Source organism: Marmota marmota, unplaced genomic scaffold (genome assembly GCF_001458135.2).
Source record: "Marmota marmota marmota unplaced genomic scaffold, marMar, whole genome shotgun sequence".
NCBI classification, from domain to species: Eukaryota; Metazoa; Chordata; class Mammalia; order Rodentia; family Sciuridae; genus Marmota; species Marmota marmota.
In genome coordinates, this window is record NW_025999949.1 from 30,664,209 (window position 1) to 30,684,261 (window position 20,053).

At 47.2% G+C, this 20,053-nt stretch overlaps 1 protein-coding gene across 8 annotated transcripts in view; it reads right to left on the reverse strand.

Annotated features, from left to right (window-relative positions):
• Zfat (zinc finger and AT-hook domain containing) overlaps positions 1–20,053 on the reverse strand; it is a 179,049-nt gene that overhangs the window by 140,314 nt on the left and 18,682 nt on the right. For 6 of the 8 annotated variants that reach the window (XR_007347257.1, XM_015486509.2, XM_048802169.1 and 3 more), the window contains one exon: positions 9,087–9,263. The exons of 1 other annotated variant lie outside the window; for it this stretch is intronic. Coding sequence is in view for 6 of the 7 variants with exons in the window: in XM_015486509.2 (XP_015341995.1) it covers positions 9,087–9,263 (177 nt within the window). In the remaining variant the exon portion in view is untranslated. Of the gene's footprint in view, positions 1–9,086; positions 9,264–9,868; positions 10,240–20,053 lie in introns of those variants that run through there. One more of the 8 variants, XM_048802173.1, reaches the window with a different exon arrangement.

Sequence of the window (20,053 nt, forward strand, 5' to 3'; positions counted from 1 at the left end):
CCAGGGCTCCAACGGCCTAGTGGTGGAAATGCCTCGTGAATGAGAGCAGTGACTAATCCAGCACCCAGACCTCAGGCACCACTGCCAAATATTTCACACGCATTTCCTCACTTAACACCCAAAGGTATCCTTAGTATTGTCCCCTTTACACAGTCAAGAACACTGAGGCATACAAAGATTAATTAATATGTCCCAAGCTCACAGAACAGAACAGTGCCAGAGGCAGGATTTGAAAATGGACCTGTTTGCCTCAGAGTCAGTGAGCTTCACCACTGACTTGGAGAGCAAGTCCTTTGGTCAGTGCAATTAACAGAGCACAGAAATAACAGAGGCTGACCTCTAAGTTCTACAGGAAAATGACAGTCTCAGGCAGCTATGCACCTCAGTGTGACAGCTCCCAACACTAAAGAGCACTGTGCGTAAGGGAGGGGGCAGGTTTGCCACGCACAGAGCACTCATTATGGACTATGTTCAAAGCACTAAGATGGCGTGCACAAACATATGCTTGCCTCAGAACCTGTGAAAAAGGCCAGTATCTCCTTGTGACAGATGACAGGAGTCACACCTGGAGGACCCTCCAGGGCCAACTTGCACCAGCCAAGCTTCATACTCAGGCACTGGCTGCATCAGTTCTGTGTACCTTTCATGTATGTTCACCCAGAAAGTACCTGTGACTAACTCATCCCAGAAGAGGCACCTCCTGCAATCTGCACAGAAGCTCCGGTGTGCTCGACCAGGCCCTGACAGCTACACGAAAGTCCCAGGACCAGGACACAAGTCTAGGGGAATTCCAAGATGTGTGCCCTTTCCTCTACATCCACAGTGCCAACCAGGACAGGCTGGAAGGCTAAGGTCTCAGTTGTTACTAGAAGAACCAGCACAGTATTCCTAATATACCCATAATGACTTCATTTGGGGCAAATCTTCAGAAGAGACAATACTATGATATCAATTTAGACATCAACCTCCCAGGATGCCTCTTTTTACTCTCAAGCCAGAGTAAGTGACCCACTTCATGGCTGACCCTAAAGAAGCACTCACCTGCTGCACACAGGGCCTCCTGGCCAACTTGCTGTCCACTAGGCAAGAGGTACCCAAACAGGAACAGCCTGGGTACACACCCCCAGCACCTAGCACAGCACCCAGGCAAACAGCATGCCTTCAATCAGCAGGGAGTGAACAGAGAAGTGGAAGGGGGCAAAGGAAGGGAAGCAACAGGTAGAAAAAGAGAAGGAAAAGTTTCTAAGGAGGGTGTGAAAGGGGGAAATCAGAAGAACCAAAACAAGGCTCCAGAGGCCCATGCAACTCTCCCTTCAGCAAGGGCAGCCGCCAACCTGCGCAGAGCCAGGAGAGCAGAGCACATGTGCACACACAATCGGCACTAGCTCCCACGGCCCGCTCAAACAAACTCGTGAATACTCACACATCTGCACTATACACACACACACAGAGGAGAAAGAGCTAAGTCCATCAGGCAATTTCTGCTTGGATCACAGTCAAAATCTGATTAGGAGGAGGGGGGAAATGAAAGGTCATTGTGAAGACCACTTCCTACAGAAGCCAAAAAGATTAAAAGGCTATAAAATAAACCAGAGGATTTAGGAACCTCCATGTTCTAAAGGGAAACCAAAATAGTAAATCAATTACTACTCAGTTAAAAGTTTAATTAAAGCATTTCAAGTATCTCTCAAGTTAAAATGAATTGTGAAGGTTAAACCTGAATGGAAATCATTAGAGAAAAATGAAACCTCTACAAGCCTCAAATTTTATGGACTTCCACAAAGAGAAAAAGAAGGGCTTGAGGTTCTTAATGAAAGACTTTTGAAGAAATTTTCTACTATAAGAGGCTGAGTTTAATTAAAGTCTTAAGAAATAGTTTTTTAAATTAAACTACACAGGCAATTAATCTTCCAGTATACACAACAGAAAAAGAGAAAATGCATTCAGGAAGAATTCAAGGCATAAGTTATTTAATAAAGGAAAACAACATATAAGAGTACTCAGTGGAAAGGACTTACCTATACTGCCCCTCCCCTATCCACAGTTGGCTTCCCATGGTTTCACTTATCCATGAGCAGTCTCCTAAGACTAAATAAAAATGACTCCAGAGCTAAACAACTTGTGAGTTTTATATTCCACACCATTCTGAGAAACATAATGAAATCTGTCACTGTCCCACTCTGGCCTGCTGGGACATGATTAATCCCTCTGTGCAAGATATCCACTCTGTATACACTACCTACCCATTAGTAGCTTAGCAGCCAGCTCAGTTATCAGATCAACTGATGAGGCATCATATGCTTACATTCAAATAACCCTTATCTTACTTAATAATGGCCTCACAAGAATAGCGACCATATTATTACAGTATATTGCCATAATTATTCTATGTTATTGATGTTATTATTATACCTAATTTATAAATTAAACCTTATGACAGGTATGTATATAGGGGGGAAAAGACATAGTATGCACAGAGTTTGGTACTACCCATGGTTTTGGGCATCCATTGGGGGTCCTAGAACACATCCCCATAGATAGAGGGGAACTACTGCAGATATTCTTCAATTTATAATGGAGTCATGTTCTGGTAAACCTATCATAACCTTTTAAAACATCATAAATCAAAAATACATTGAATATGCCTAACCCTCAAATATCCTGGCTTAGCAACATGGCAAATACAGAGCATGGGATGCTTCCCCTTGTGATCATGTCACTGACTGAAAGCTGAGCCTCACACCACTGCCCACATCAAAAAAAGGATCAGACCACATGTCACTAGCCCAGGAAAAAGATTCAGTTTCAAAATTTTAATATGGTTTCTGCTGAATGAATATTGCTTTCACAGCATTGTAAGACTGAAAAATTGTAAGCCACACCGTGGTTAAGCCAGGGACCTTCTGCACCCACAGTACCACAAGAACACACAGACACGATCAGAACAACTGGGCCTCAACCCCTCTCCCACTTACTAACGAAGTACCATGTGAAAGTTATTTTAACTTCTTGAGTCTCTAAACCACATATTTCTCAATTATAAAATCTGGACATAGACAAGAAAAAGGGGACTTGAGCAACACTTTAAGCCAACAAGATGTAACATATATAGAATATTCTATCCAAAAACAGAAAACAAATTCTTTTCAACATCACATGGTGGTTTCTCCAGGAAAGGTCACATGTTAGGCCATAATTCATTTTAAAATTTAAAAGGGCAGCTTCTGAATAGTTAACAACAAAATTAAAAGCAACCTAAGAATGGGGAAAAAAATATTGTCAAACCATATATCTAGTAAGAGGTTACAAGGAAGTCATACAATTTGATAGCAAAATAAAAAATAATAATCTGATTAAAATATATACAAAGAAACCGAATATATATTTCTCAAAAAAAGACATATAAATGGCCAATGGGTACATGAAAAGGTGTTCAACATAACTAATGGTGAAAAAATTAAAATCACAATGAGCTATGACCTCATAATTGAGAAGATGCTAGGGCTATTATCAAAACAGCAAAAGAAAACAAATGTTACAGGATATGTAAATCAACAAACCATTATGGATAACATCATGAAAGTTGCCTAAAATAAAAATGTAACACCCAAAAATCTAGCCATCCCACTTCTGGATACACATAAAATGGAAACTAAATCAACAGGTGGAAGAGATATCTGCACTCTCATTTTCATTACATATTATTCACAATACTCAGGACATGGGAACAACCTAAGTGTCTATTAATGGATGGAAAAAGAAAACAGGTAGATACAGACAGATAGAATTCAGCCATACAAAAAAAAAAAAAAAGAAAGAAAGAAAATCCTGTCCTTTGTGACAACATAGATGATCCCCAACTGCATTATACTAGGTGTAATAAGTCAAAGAGAGAAAGAGAAGACGTTATAATCTCACTTACATGTGCAATATAAAAGACTTCAAATTCACAAAAACAGACTGCATAATGTGGCTACCAGGGGTTGGGAGGTGGAGGAGAGTAGACTTTTAATGTACTCACCACACACACACACACAAAAATCATAATTAGGTAAAGTGACAGACATTTTAACTAATTTGATTGTGATAGTCATTGCATGACACATATACCTATCAAATCATTACAATGCACATCTTAAATCTGTATGATTTTGTTCATCAATAATGCCTCAATAAAGATAAGAGAGAAAACACATTTTGAAAACAAAAAGATCTGAAATCAACAGTCTCTCTTCCAACTTAAGAAACAGAAACACAGTAGACTTAAAGCAAGAAAAAAGACATAAATAATAAAAATTAGAGTAGAAAGATATGAAATAGAAACATGGAAAAGCAAAAGAAAAAATCAGCAAAACCAAAGTTTTGAAAAGATCAACAAAAAACGGCAAATCTTTAGCTAAACTATGTTTTCTCTGATATATGGAGGCTGACTCATAGTGGGGTAGGGAGGGGGAGCATGGGAGGAACAGACAGACTCTAGATAGGGCAGAGGGGTGGGAGGGGAAGAGAGGGGGCAGGGCGTTAGCAATGATGGTGGAATGTGATGGGCATCATTATCCAAAGTACACGTATGTAGATATGAATTGGCATGAACATACTTTACATACAAGCAGAGATATGAAAAATTGTGCTCTATATGTGTAATAAGAATTGTAATGCATTCCACTGTCATATATTTAAAAAATAAAATCAATTTATAAATAAATAAACAAACAAACAAATAAATAAATGAATCAAAAATGAAAGAAGAGGTATTACTATCAAACTGACAAGTCAGAAAGATTATAAGGGACTATTATGAATAATTGTACACCAAAAAACTAGATAATCTAGATGAAATTTCTATAGAAATTTTCCTAGAAAGACACAAACTACTAAATTCCAGAATAGAAGATGTACATACACCTCTACCCTGTAAAGAGACCGAATTAGCAATCAAACCCCCCCAGTGGAAGCCAGGCAATCTCGGCTACTCAGGAGGCTGAGACGGAAGGACTCTAAGTTCAAGACCAGTCTCCGCAACTCAGGGAGAACCTGTCTCAAAATAAAAAATAAAAAGGCCCTTTACTCAGTAGTAAAGTACTCCAGGGAGGTACCAAAGCAGGGTAAGGAAGGATTTCTCAGTGGAAAGGAAAACACACAAACGAAAGGCCTAAATGGCTTTACTAGTGAATTCTAACAAAAACTTTAAAAATCAAAAGTAATACTTCAAAATTCTTCCAAAACAGAAAAGAGAATGAGAAACTTCCCGAGCCATTCTATAAGGCCACTATTACCTTGACACCAAAACCAGAGACATCAGAGAAAAGAATTTAGACCAATATCCTATGACTATAGACACAAATATCTTCAGAAAAATAGTAGCAAACCAAATCTAGCAGCATATTATATTAAAAGGATTATGCAACATAATCCAAAAGATTTATCCCAGGTATTCAACCATCAGTACAAAAAGCCATATTGGTAGAATACATTTTTTTAAAACAATGCAGAAAAAGCATTTTACAAAATTTACAAAATTCATTTTGTGATTTAAAAATTCAACAAACTAAGAATAGAACAAACCTCCTTTTCCTAATGAAACTATCAAGGAAAAAAAGAGCTACTGTAATAATGGTAAAAACCGGATGCTTCGCTTCCCCCCCCCCCCACCGTAAGATCAGGAAGAAGACAAGGATACAGGATGTACACTCTTAGTATTTCTATTTAACATTGTACTGGAGATTTAGACAGGGCAATTAAACAAAAAATGAAACATAAGGCACCCAGATTGAAAAGAAAGAAATAGAACTCTCTCCACTCTCAGACTGACATTATCATATATAGACACACACATCCCTAAAGAATCCCCTAAAAAAATATTAGATCAATAAATGGATTTAGAAAGGTTGTATACAGGATACAAAACCAGGAACAGCTGCATTTATAAATTAGCAATGAACATTTGAAAATAAAGAAAATAATACACTTATAATAGTATTAAAAAGAATAAAATACTTATAAATAAAAGTAGTCAAGGAGGTATAATACTTGTACACTAAAACTACAAAACATTGTTGAAAGAAATGTAAAGATTTAAATAAATGGAATGCCACCCATGCTTATGAATTGAAGGTATAATATGTTAAGAGAGCACCCAAACTGATCTATAGACCCAACACAATCATTATTAAAATTTCAAATTCCTTTTCTGAAGAAACAGACAAACGGTCCTAGAATTCTTAAGGAGCTAAGAGGGATCCTGAAAAGCCAAACCAATCCTGAAAAAGAAGAGCAAAGCTGGAGCACTGCACTCCCCCTTCACTACAAAGCTGTGGCCCTTCAACAGACAGCAGCGTCATGAGGACAGACACAGACCAACGGGTGAGTGCCCAAACCATTCACCGGGGGAGGGTAGACGAGATGACTAGAAGCCAGATGCAAAAGAATGAATTCAGAAACCCTCCCTCACACCATGCGCGAAAACTAATTAAAAATGGATAACCTCCAAAACCTTCAAGGTCCTTAGTAATCAAAGAAATGCACATCAAAATCACAGTGAAGCACCAGTTCACACCCAGTAGGGCGGCTGTAATTAAAACTATGACAGTCAATAAATGCTGTCAAGGGTGTGAAGAAACTGTGTTCCTCCTATATTACTGATGAGAAAGTAAATGGGGCGACTGCAGTGGAAAGTAACTTGACAGTCCTCAAAAGTCTACACACAGCATGACCACAGGTCCCAGCAATCCCTTTCCTTGACGTACTCGCAAGGGAAATGAAAACACCCGCCCACACAGCGACCTGCAGAGAAGCGCACAGGCACACAGTCACCACAGCCAAACGGGAATGCCCACCAGCGACGAACACAGAGCAGAACCGCCACAGACCCGCGCATCACTCACCCTGGAAGGAGCCAAGTTCTGACACACGAGACAACATGGCCAGTCCAGGCAACCTTACGCTGTGTGGAAAATCAGACAGCAGGCCAAAGCTTCTCCTTGAAAAAATGACAGGGTACGCACAGCCAGGAAGGCGTGGGGTCCCAGAAGCCCAGAGAAGGGCCACCAACCCACACAGAGCCTCGAGGAGCTCCCACAGTGGACAGGCCCCAGTAACCTGCAGGAGAGAGACAGGCAGACACCTGCCAGGGGCTTCCCAGGCACAGGTGGCTTTACCTTCCACAGATTGCTGCTGCCCCAGCAGCCGGAAGGTCCTGAGAGAAGGAGAGGCCTGTGGGGCTACTGCAGTGAGGAGAGGGGGCAGACCACCAGGAAGGGAGGGTGTCCTGAGTGGACGGCGATGTCCGTCACCAGGACCCGTGAGGAGGGGATGCACCCAGAACACACCTACAAGTAACTCTGTGAAATTCTATCTGCCTTATTATCCTTTATCCATTCCTTACTCATAAAAGAAATAAAAAATGTAGAATTATTTTCTATTCATGTCTTGTGTTAAGAAGAAAATCTTAATAAGTAAATCTGAATAAAGATGGGACTCACAGCTTTGTCAAGAGCCAGCCTCAAAGCTCTTCCCTGCTAACCAGGAGGCTTCCCTCTGCCGTACACACGAGACAGAAGAAAGAAGCCATGTTCTGAGTTCATCATGTTCAACCCGAGGCAGGCACCCAAAGGCTCCAGGTTGGTGACTAAAGATCTGGGTTCCCTGGGAGCTGCACTCTTCACAGGCCAGCAGGGGAGGTCCTGGGGACATAAACGGCCTCTCTCTGGGCAGGACTCTAGGCCTTGCCCACCCGACCCACAGCAGGCACCAGGAGGCACTGGAGGCCCTGGCACGTGGGAGATGCTGAATCTTCCTGTCCCACAGAAACCGTCTTCCTCTTTTTTTACTCAAAGCAGAGTTTGGAACACAAGCAGCAGCTTGAGATGTGATTGTTTAGGACTGGCCAGCTCACTCCTGCTTCCTCTGAGTGGGGAGAGGTAGACGTGCCCACCTCGAGAAACACCACCAAGGCGCCATCAGTGCTGATGCCACCAGTACTGACTGCTCTCCTGAGCGCCAGTTTCAGGGGCTGGATTCCCTTAGCTTCTCTCCTATGCCACTGACAGTACCTAGCAGAACTTCCTAACTCCTCAACAACTGCATCCTCTCAAGCACCCTGGGAGCAGGCCTGAGGGACTTATTAACCAAACATTTTTTTGTCTGGAGTCTCTGCTTGTTAACATTGTTGACAGATCATCAATAAGCCAGCCTGTTTAGAAATGCCAGTCTGAATATTCCCAGGAAAGAGCACCTGGATTATCAGTGTGGCTGACGAATCCTAAGACGGGGCCTGGACCGCCACACACTGGGCCTCTTCACAAGAGGCTGGCTGTTGTCCCTCTTCATGTGAAAATAGTTTCGTGGGGATTTTTCTAACTCTCGTCAGCGGTTCCTCTGTGCTATATATTTTCTTTGTCGTCCATGGGGACCTAATTACAGTGCCTGGATGGCTGCTCTAGTCCACACGCCTGTAGCATCTCGATCAGCCAGAGGGAGAGTCCTGGACACCAGACAAGCTGGGTCTCACTTCACACCCTGACTGCGAACATGAAGGGCTCTGAATGATTTGAGGCTCTGCAAGTTGAACCCCTGCTCCAGGTTCATGCTATCATTTTGGAAATGCTTTAAAATTATATATGGTAATTTATTAATCAAGTTTAACAACAGCCTCCTTTTACTGTCTCCTACATCATCTTCAGTAGGTATATTCTCTGACTTAATCTGCATATTTGTCCTCATTTTTAAAATAAGCAAAGTGAGGTTTGGAGAAGGAACATCATTAGCTCCAGGTACTTTCTCTGATGGGTGCTAGAGCTGGGGGCAACACACCCGTGTCTGACAACAAGCTCGAGTTTTTATATCACCGGATCCTAATGGCTCCTTGCATTCATTCATTCATCTACCAGCCAGGTGCTGGAGCAACCCTAGAGGGGTGGGGAGAGGGAATTCAAAGAGGCCACCTCACTGGAAGGTCTACAACTGGACAATTACTGGGTTTTTCCAGGATTCTGCTGGGCCATGTGACAGAGCTGGCATCTCCACATGGAGAAGGAGAGCACATGGGCACTGACGGAGCCCTACCCCCCGCACACAGCTGCCCTTACCATCTCCAGTCTTGCTTGGGTTGGGAGCATCTGGAGTACTCAGGGGCCTAAGGGGAATGATGATATCATCCACACGGACCCCTTCATCCCCGTGTTTCTCAGACACATGGGAGAGGAGCTCCGACTGATTTGGCGAGAAGAGATTACAGCATTTGCACATGAAGATGGCCGTGCTTTCTGTAAGAGAAAAAAGGAAAATGTTTTATTTTGCCTTCACATACACGATTACTCCCAATGGGTGGAGAAAATGCCAGGGGCTGCCATGCCATGCAAATGCCAGCCTCCAGTGAGTCTCCCTCTCATCTCGGGTTCTTCCTGCTGGGTCTAGGAACCTCAGCCCTCATCAGAGTGGCTGATGTGGACCTCCTTCTGCCCAGACACCAGCCCATGGAACCTGAAAAGTTCAATCCTGTCCTCAAAGAGTCCACCACACTCATGCAATTAAGCATCTTAGTCTTCCCACCAGACTCACTGTCTCTCTTGAATTAAGCTAAAAGGAAAAATTGGCCAAAACAGCATTTCTCTAGAACCAAGACACCTTTCAATGACTGGCTCAGGAACTAAAAATCAAAACAAGGAGGATAGAAATCTGCGGCTTTTTTAAAGCCACTTAATTCCTACTTAAACATTCTCACTGTTCACAAAACAGTGCACAGTCCATTATATTCCTCCCTGTATACTAGGCAGCAAGACATAATGAGGGAAAAAACACTCATCTTCAAATCTGATAAAATAATTATAGGTGCATAATTCAAAGCTGGCTTTTCTGTTATCACACTTACACTGAAAGAAAGAGTCGACATGATGAGAAGGCCAAGAGCTGTGAAGCCAGACAGACCCAGCTGAGATTCCTGAGCCAGTCCCTAGATGCGGTGAGGCCAGGCGACCTGGGAGAAGCAGCAGTAATCCCTCTGTGGGGAATTACACAGGCAGAGCAGCAGGAACACCTTGGGCACACCAGGAACAGCGCCACAGGCCCAGCCCACCTCTCCATGTGCTGTGCCTGTGCCCATGCAGCAACCGCCAGAAACCTCTACCACTGCCTTCCCCTGACCTCCAGGGCACTCGGCCTGCTAGGCAATTCCCAGGATCTCTATGCCATCCCCTCTGCCACGGCTGGGCAAGCAGCTGGCCATCTCGGATCTCTGGGACCCGCAAGCTCGGCCTGTGGCAAGCAAGCCTCTCCTCCCTCCCCCGCTCCCCTTCTCAACAGCAGGACGCCTGCTTTGTCACTTCAGCAGCCAGAGATCAGCTTCCCCTGCCCACCTGCCTCTTCCCCATCCCCCAGCCTCGCTGCTTTTGGGTGAGGGTCTGCACAAGCCGTGGCCCCACAGTGGGATGTGGTGGCAGCCCCCACCCAGGGCAGGGCCTAGTCTCCACTGACAGTGCTCACGGGGACAGCGAGAGCAGAGCAACATGGAACTGGCATGATGTGCTAAACTCCTCTACAGACAGCACACCCTTCCTGCTCCCCCCCAGAAACACTGCTGGACAAGGGCACACGCCGGCCAGTGTGTGCAGAACCCAGCCCTTGTCCCTCGGGACACTGCTCCCATGGCTTCCGCTTCCTCCCAAGGTCAGTGGTCCTGTCTTCTGGGCCAGCTCTCCTGCTGGCCTGCAAGCATGCCCATTTCATGTTGGAACGAAAGGCTCTGGAGACCGCTTCCCCAGGCTCTCTGCCCACCTTTCTCCTTTTGGCAAAACTCCACCACAAGAAAGAGAAGAAGGAAAGGCACAGACCACCGTGCCCCGCTGGGGTGAAGACAAAACTGCTGCGGCGCCGGGGGTCGGGGAGCCCCTCTCTACAGCCACAAAATGCTTCCCAAACAAGAAGGTCATGGCAGTACTTGTCTGCATACAGGAGACATCGTCTTCAGGGTGCTTCCTGCCACACCTCCATCAGTCCTGATTTAAGCAGAAAGGGGTTTGTCCTCTTCAGCCCACAGATGAGGAAACTGAGGCTGGGAGGGGAGAAGTCAATTTCTTGTCACAGCGACAGGGTGCAGAGGGCAGATGCTTTGCAACCTGGTTTGACAGATATATTTGGCTACAGAACTACAAGCAGACTCTAAGTATTTTAGCTGAGTTCAAGCTAAGTGTTCTAGTGTTCTGAAAAGAAACCCTGAATAGAGAAGAACATGAGCCCTCCTCACAGATCAACCCCACACCTGCTCCATGAAGCATCTACTGAGCAAGATTCCAAGCCCTGCCCTAGGAGCTGGGGACATAGGGATGAACCCAGGGCCCAGGCCCTGCCTAAGAGAGGCCATCTCACCTGGGAAAGAGATGTGTCACAGAACTGCACCTAATGGTTTGTACTAAAATTGTCTCCCAACTGGCCTCCAAGTTTTCCTGGCTCCTTGACTGCTCTCAGGAGGAAGGGAATTTTCTAACATTTAACAGAGAAATTCCAGGGACCCAAGAGCTATCATGAGGGTCTCCAAGTTCAGAGGCACACTGAGCGTTGACTAGAAATTAAATAAACACTTTTGCATCTACTTATGACCAGGTTTCAGAGACTGCTGTGAATAAGCTAACACCCAGCAGATCCACAGCCTGAGGCCTGGGCAGCCCAGGGTGGTGTCTGCCTGAGCCATCTGTTATCAATTAACATGAGTTTCCCTGCACCCACAGCAAGTCCAGTCCTGTAAGGCAGGGGACAGGTCTCGAGTTCCCAGGTGGAGACAGAGATGAGCACTGGGACCTAGGATGACCCTCATATATTGGGCTTAGACCTGAGACGTGGGCCATGAGATGGTGTGCCATGGAAGAGTCGTGGGTGGGAAAGGGTGCTGGGAGCAGGACAGGCTTCTCAGCCAGGGGACTGTGGAGTTCAGAGCTGCAGGACGCAGATGTGCGGACCAGGGAGGAAGCAACAGCTGCATGGAGTCAGGAACGGGGGAAATGAGCAGATCTACTGCTGGCACAGGGGCCTGTGCCCACTCAAGCAGAGCTCCCAGGGCCAAGCACAGCCAGCACAGCAGGAGAGGCAGCTCCTGGAAGGGCTGGGAGTCCACCATCAGAGCAAAGACAGAGGCGGCCTTGGTTGAGAGGGCCAGCCTCCTGCTTGAAGCCAGTTCTGCAGCTCCGCACACCAGAGCCATGGCAGCTCTCTATGCCTGCCCTCCTGGAGCCTGCAAAGCCCACCACTCCAGTGCCCCTGGAATTTGAAGGCCTTGGTCACACTGGCACACCCAAAATAGCCAGCTGCCTGGGCTGAAGAAGGGAGGAGTTCTCTGGCACACTGAGGGGGAGACTGCAGTCAGGGAGGCCTGTCCAGGGCTGAGAGCAGAGATAAAGACCAAGATGCAGTAGGGCCCAGCAGGCAGGACATCACCCCGAGCTGACATGTGCAGCACAAGATGAGCCTGGGCAACAGGCTGTTTGCTACCAACACTATACTCTCCTCTGCAAAAACAGATGTCCCATTACCCAGGGCAAAGTACACGGCGCACCCTCTTCAGACAAGGGCCCAACGTGGAGGGCGACGGTGTGCCCCTTGGAGACATGCTAAAGTAGTGTGTCTACAGCAGAATGCCAGGCACACAGAGGGTGCATTCCCCAAGTATTAAGATTGTTAAGTTGCCAAAATAGCAACCAAGGCGCCACTTCTATTTTTTATAGTGGACTAATATGAAAAAATATATCTGTGCCCTGAAATACAATCATAATTATGTTGTCAGCTAATTCTGATGAAGATGCTATAATTTGGATACATTTCTAGGTCCAATTACTGTGCTCTCATGCTTAACAAAAGAATTCAAGGGGAAAATGACGTACTCAGAACAAGAACAATCACAGTGGTTTGGGTCTGGGCATGCGATTGCTATGAATTATCTGCCGGTTTTCAAGCAGCTACTCTGCACTATAGAAAGGAAAACTTTAAGTGCATTAACTGGTCCTTGCTTCTGGTCTCTGATCTGAGGAACAGCCAGGTCCGATCTGGATCTCTGGCCTCTCTGCCTGCCCAGGGGGCCCAGGGATGAATAAGGGCTCTGCCTCACCCTTCCCAGAAGGTGGCCATGAATGGGAATGAGTCCCTGAGTCCCAGCAGAATGGACCCCTCCAACTCTGCAGACTGCTGTGAGTTGACAATGCATAGCCGGGGGTGGCCAATGCTTTCGTCAGCAGGGCACAAGTGTGCACTGATGCTGGCCTGCTCTGAAGGACTCCTCCCCAAACCCCAGGCCAACACGGGAGCGGGAGTGGAAGGACCCTGCAGCCTGCACAGCAGGACCCACAGTCCGCAGACCAGCACTCACTCTCCCAGCTCCAGTGGCAAAGCGTCCCCTAAGGATGAACTAGGGGGCTTTTCCCCACTCCTCTCACGAAGAACAGCTGGAGAATCTGGATGCTATAGGTCAGACAAACACAGGAAGGCTGAAAGCTGTGAGGAAGACAGGCCAGTTCACCAGCTCCAACCTAAGAAACGGCAAGGTGATGACATGCTCAGGTGTCTCTCTGCCTCCTGACCCCCACAGGGCTACAAGGGCCCAACAGTCACAGGCTAGCAACTCCCAGAAAAGCCTGCTCTCTGTAGCCAGGGGACAAGAGAGGGCCGCCCAGAAGGACAGGACCCTTCCACATAACATTCACAGCAGACACAGGGCTGGACCACACGCTCCCGGTGTCCACAAGGCAGGCAGGCAAGCTTGCTTTCACCGCCTCCCTCAGCGTCCACCGGCGGCGAGGAGGCAGCACCCCCTCCTACCAGAAGAGTCGGGGAGTCTGCCAAAACAGAAGATTTAAGTGAAATCCAGGCTCTCACAGGATTCAACCCAAAATCATTCATCTCACTTTCCTAAGAACCAGAAAAATCTCAAGTGGCATGAGACAAGGCCATCCACAGAGAGCAGCGTGGCAGAACATGGACGCCAGGACCACCCAACAAGGAGAACAGCAGCATCCTAAAAACACGTCCACAGACTTCATGCACACACCCACAGCAGACAGCAGGACAGACGCTCGGCCAAGAGGCAGGCGGAGAAGCCCCGGGCACTGCCACCCGCGAGAGGACCGATGACAACCAAGAAAGCAGGAGGCCAGAGCCTTGGATGGACAGGCTCAAAGCAGATTGGAAAGTCCGGGAGACTCGGTGATCCTGCAGAGAGCAGCAGGCACAAAATCACAGAAGAAACTGACTTAAATACAACAACAGAGCCTCAGGAACCCGTGGGGCCACAGTGAAAGATCTAGCATTGGTGCCCTTAGATCCGGGAGGGGAAAGAGTGAGCAGACCTGGAAAAATATTCACAGGAATAACAGCCCAAAGTATCCCAAATTTTAAAAAAGGGTAAAGCAGCAAACTCAAGAAGCCAAAATCCCAAACAGGACAAACTCAAAGAAATTCATTCTAAGAAACATCGTGGTTAAACCCTGAAAACTAAAACCACAGCAAAACCAACTGGAAGTGGCAAGAAGAAACAAACTCCTACATAGAAAGACAATCCAGATGACTGCAGACTTCTCTCCAACACACTGCAGGCCAGCAGGAAGTGGCACAACAGTCTCAAGTGCTGAAAGGATCCCACTCCAGGGAAGGTGTCCTTCAGGAGTGAAGTGGAAAGCAAGGCACTGAGGAGCGGGGGCAGGGGAAGAGGGGGACTTGTGTTGGGCAGATGCAACCTAAGAGTGGCTAATGGAAGCTCTCCAACAGAAGGGATCAACAAGAGTCCTGCGCCATCAAACACGTGACAGAACAATGGTATAAATGCTTGGGCACATGCAGGGGACTTTCCTCCTGAGTTCTCTAAATCATGTTGAACGGTTGGAGCCAGAAGCACAGCTATAACGTGTCAGAGTCTGTAAACAAGTCAGGATGGCGCCTGGCATTTTGCCAGGGGGAGTGGTTTGTGAAGTAAGGCCAGCGAGCCATTAAGTGTGGAGATTCCTTATTGGTTGACTGCTGTATCTAGTTTATGCTAATTAAGATAAGCTGTGTGGAATGTATATATACCGCTCCTGTCCTACAATCAACGGCTCCCACTCCTGCTGTATCAATGTACACAAGTTGTTCGTCACCCCCGGTTATTTTGCTGCAGCTGGACTGCTGCAATAACGGGGGCTCACTGCATGCAAAGAAAGAGTCACAGCAATTATTAAGAGGAGCAGCTCAGGGAGGCTCAGGTGAGGCTCAGAGAGGCTCAGAGAGGCGCAGGGAGGCACAGGGAGGCTCAGGGAGGCTCAGGGAGGCACAGGGAGGCGCACGGAGGCGCACGGAGGCGCAGGGAGGCGCAGGGAGGCTCAGGGAGGTGCAGGGAGGCGCAGGGAGGCGCAGGGAGGCACGGTTTCTACAGGCTGTGCTAACTGGAGCAAGGCAGCAAATCCACAGGTAAGAGCAGATTTGACTGCACACTAGCTATGTTGGCGCCAACCTGCTGGGTATGTGGTGTGGTGCTGACTTAAGAGGCAGCCCCTGGGTGAGGCCGATAAAGAAGTTCTCCAGACAGACAGTGGTGAAGGTTGCACAGCCACGTGAATGAACCCAGCGAGGTTCATTCTCAACACGGAGGACAAGGGTAAATCTTACATATATGTACCAAAAAAAAAAAAGGAAAAATTTTTAAGCGTAATCCATCAAGGTAAACTGTGCATGAGACTTCTCGGTATTATCTTTGCAACTTCCTATGAATCTACACTTAGTTCAAATACAATGGCAAACAAAACCAGTCTGAATCCTCCAGCAAGGATTCTACAGGAGAAGAATCGCAAACATCCAGTCCCAACCATGCCCTGTGGGAGGTGAGGCTCAGAAGCCACAGAGGCTCAGTGGGATGTAGCCTGGTCCACATTCCATCTCTGAGGGGCGAGGGGGAGATGCAGGATCTGAAGGGCTGGTTGTATATCCTTCATTTCACCCGCTACCTTCCACATGGTCTCTGCACGTGACTGGCAGCCAGAGCTCCGCTGGCCCAACATCCTTCTCTTGGCCTTGACACCACCAGGGATCCAGTAAGCACCCAAAAAGTGTCAGCTGAACTGATGGCTACAAAATGCCTAAGCATTTATCAGTAAGCACAAGAAGACAAAATGGACATTGCTAGACTATTAAATACTCCATTTAAAGGCAATAGTTTAAACATTTCTTGCTTCCTCTCCTTGATTAGTATAAATCACCCTCTCCACTCTGCAGCTATCTTTACTTGGGTTTATTTACTTTAAACAGAGTTCAACAGTCACAGCTAAGATCCTACTAAATCATCTATCTCAGAGGAAAGAAGCAGGTGGCAAATGTTTCCTGAGGTACACTTTTGTTTTCCTGTGTCCCACTTGTCCCTTGTTATTAGATTCATAAGAGCCAGCAGCTTCCCAATAGGAGGGGACGTATTTCAACAGCATAAAGCTAGATTGGTATCACATCCAACACAATGAATAAAGTAGCTTTGTGCAAACTGAAGCTACTGTGCTCCTCTGTCTTCAGGCGAGACTCGGCGAGGACAGAGTACTCTCCTTCCACGTGGCTCATACCACAGCACCCTAAAGCAGCTGTGGACAGGCCACATCATCCTCACACCCACTTAAGACCTGCTGGAACCAAGACAATGGATTGGAAGGGGAAGAGGAGACCAGAAGCCTGAATTAATCAAGCCCGCACCATGACACTGCACCACACAAGACTCATGCCAGGCCGATCTCATCTTCAAGACAAGCCTATGACGTAGGTCTTTACTGTACTTGCTCCACTGTAGACAACATCTAGTGTAAGAAGCACTGATATTCACGTAGACTAAGACACGCTGGTTCTTATCACACGGACACCAAGAAACCTCCGACTCAGCGGTGTTGAAATGTGAGCCAGGATCACTTGACTTCAGAACCGTTCCCTTATCCTGAGGGAGGCAATGTGGGTCGAGTCAGGGCCCAATGCACAGCCCAAGTCAGGGCCCAGCTGGACGCGGGTTGGGAAGCCTCACTCCCAGCCCTGTCCCCTGCAAGGCCCCATCTCCCCACCTCACACGCCCCACGTACTCCGAGCCGACCTCTGCCACAGCACTGCAGACCCTGCTTTCAAGAGGGGAAGGAGCTGAACATGAGTAGCAGGTGCCTCAGCGACCCCATCACACTCCCCCTGTCAGATGAGGCACCCCTGTGAGCAGCAGACACCAGAACCCCACCAAGGGAGCACTCACAACACACAGAAGACTTCCATAACAATCACACTAACTTCACACCCTAGGAGAGTCTGTGGAGAAGGCAGGAATCCCTGTCGTCAGGGGAGGGGAGGCCGAGCTGGCCCAGGAAGTGTGACACAGCTCTAGGAGTGTGGGCGGAAGGCGGCAGAAGCCACAGCCAGTGGGCAGAACTGAGGAGCCCCTGACACTGGGGTGCAGAGAGGGGAGTGGCCTCAAGACAGGACAGGCACACTGCTGCACCTCCAGCAGAACAGCAGCAGCTGAGGGGGCCATGCTGCCACTCTGGGAACCCCTCCGGGGACGGCAGCTTGCCCAGGAAGGCCTGGGAGCAGTGGCAGCATGGGGGGAGCCTGCAGTAGTACAGGCGACCACCCAGGTCCTACCAGTGGGGGCCCAAAGCTAAACTTGTGTTGGCGTCTCCCAGCAGCGGGTAAGCGAATTAAAAATACAGTGTGCAGCCCAGTACAGCAAGTCTGCAGGCCGAGGGGGTCCCAGGCAGCCAGTCTGCAACTTGTCATCCAGGAAAGGCTGTTCATGCGCAGCAGGAAGTCAGGAAAGGAGGCCTAGAAAGGCAGGCAGTGACAGAGAGCAAGAGAGAGAGGACACACACCTTGCCATCCACATAGCTCCTCATGAGCCCGTGCCAGGGCTCTGAGTCAGTGGATGATGAATGGACTTATCTTCCAGCTCAGAGTCTTTCTCTTAGGTCTTTCCCATCTGCCACCATATGTACAATCCAAGAAAAAGTAAATTTTAAAAAAATTACTTAGGTCGATGTTAGAAATAAAGGTATAACAATGCCTGGCAAAGTAATGGGGTGGCCCTGCTGGGGGAAGAAGACTCACTGATGCCAATGGCTTTGGCCTGACAAGCCATGAAGCTCTGAGGAAAAGAACAAGGCTGCACCAGCTCCGGACATGGAGCGAGTCGGCCCTCGAGATGCCGAGCGCTGCTCCCTGAGGTTGAGACAGCGCACTAGGTGGGACATGTCCTGTGCCTCTTCCTGCCTCTCTCCCATAATGATGTGCCAGCCGAGTAAAATGACCAAAAAAAAAAAAAGAGGAAACTGGTTTAACCAGTAGCAAGATCAAGTTAGATTTAGATTTAGATTTGATGGGGAAAAATGTTCATGACACAAATTACATGTATTGCAACTAGAGGCCTGGTGGGCACCGTCTAGTGAGCCTCGTCTCAAATGGCACATTCCAAACCTACAAATGTGTGGGCCAGGTGAGTAGAGTGGAACATGTACCCAGGGGCTGGGCCAGTCAAAAAGGGACAGGGAGCTCCCAGAACTGGGTGTTCAAGAATTTTCCACGCGTCCGCCATCCAAAAAAGAAGTATCGAGACTTCACAGCCCAAGGGGGAAGTGCTAGGGAGTGATACTGGCCTAACTATATGGTTATATAGTGTGCACACATGAATAAGTAACAACAGATCCCATCAATATGTACAAGTGTAATGCACCAATTTTAAAAAGTGGGGAAAAAAGACTTCAAAGTCCAAAGAGGTACCTGCAACCTTCCCCGCCCAGACTGACTGCAGAATAACATTACTCCTCCAGTGAATGACACAGACCTTCACACTCAAGACAGTGCTTGACCTTCCCTATTGTCTTCTTAAGTCGCAAAATGGGCAGTGCCATCACCATCATCAACACCACCAACATCACCATCACCACGAAATGAAACGCTGCCCAAGTAGCATTTCATCATCATCACCATCACCATCACCACCATCATGACCAGCACCAGCACCATCATCATCACCACCATCACTCTCACAATCATTACCAACATCATATCACTACCATCATCATAATCACCATCATCATCATTATGATTCCCATTTACAAAGGAAAAATCTGGGGCTCAAAAAAGCCCCTAACAGTTTGGGGGGGGGGAGCATTTAGTTAATGAGCTTCCAAAGGAGTCCCCAGACAAGTAAACAACAAATCAAAACTTAACCCAGACCTTCCAAGCTAACTGCCCTATCTGCCCAGATGCTGTGTGCCCGCCCCATCCTTCTTGGAAGATCCTTTGGTATTTCCTGAAATACTCAGTGGTTGCTGTGAGGAATGCTAGTCTTGGTAGCCTCAACACAAGACAGATCATGGTTAGATGGAGTAATTACAACTAAGAGTAGCTACACTAGAAAGGGAACTGTGTTCCCTGTGTCTGTTTATAATTGCTTACCACAATTCATTTCAGGGAGTAATATGCCAGAAAATGAAAGACTGCCAGAAGTGAGCAGTACAACTCACCCAACCACATTCTTACTAAGCATGTCCTCTGCACAGCCTGGCAACAGATCCAGAAGCAGGCAACAGTGGCACATCACCAGGTTAGAGGCTTGACAGCTTTTAGCAAAACACTATGGAGGTCCCATAGGCCGGTGCCACACATGTGCTAACAGCACCCTCTGGTGGTTAGCTAGGGCACTGCAAATCAATAGCCATATTAAAAACAGGGCTATTGTTTACTGAATTGATAAATTGCCAGGTGCTGTGCTTTGCCGGTAACCTACTTAACCTTCACATTAACCCAGCAACTGAGGGGCTGCTGCCCATTTTAAGAAGAGCAAATGAGATCAGGCAGGGGACACAAGGCTACACAGCAGGTGGACACACAGTGGCAAAACAACCCCGAGTCACTGCTCCATTATGCTGCAGAGGTGGGTCTGTCCTGGCAGCCAAGTACACCTGGCCTACTCCAGCAGGTGAGTCAGGCAAAGCTCTGATCACAGGTTGTACTCATCACAACCAGACACTTCCTGGCCAATTAACTTCACTAAAAGTCACTTACAAATCTCACAGGGCTTTGCCAGTCACATCCA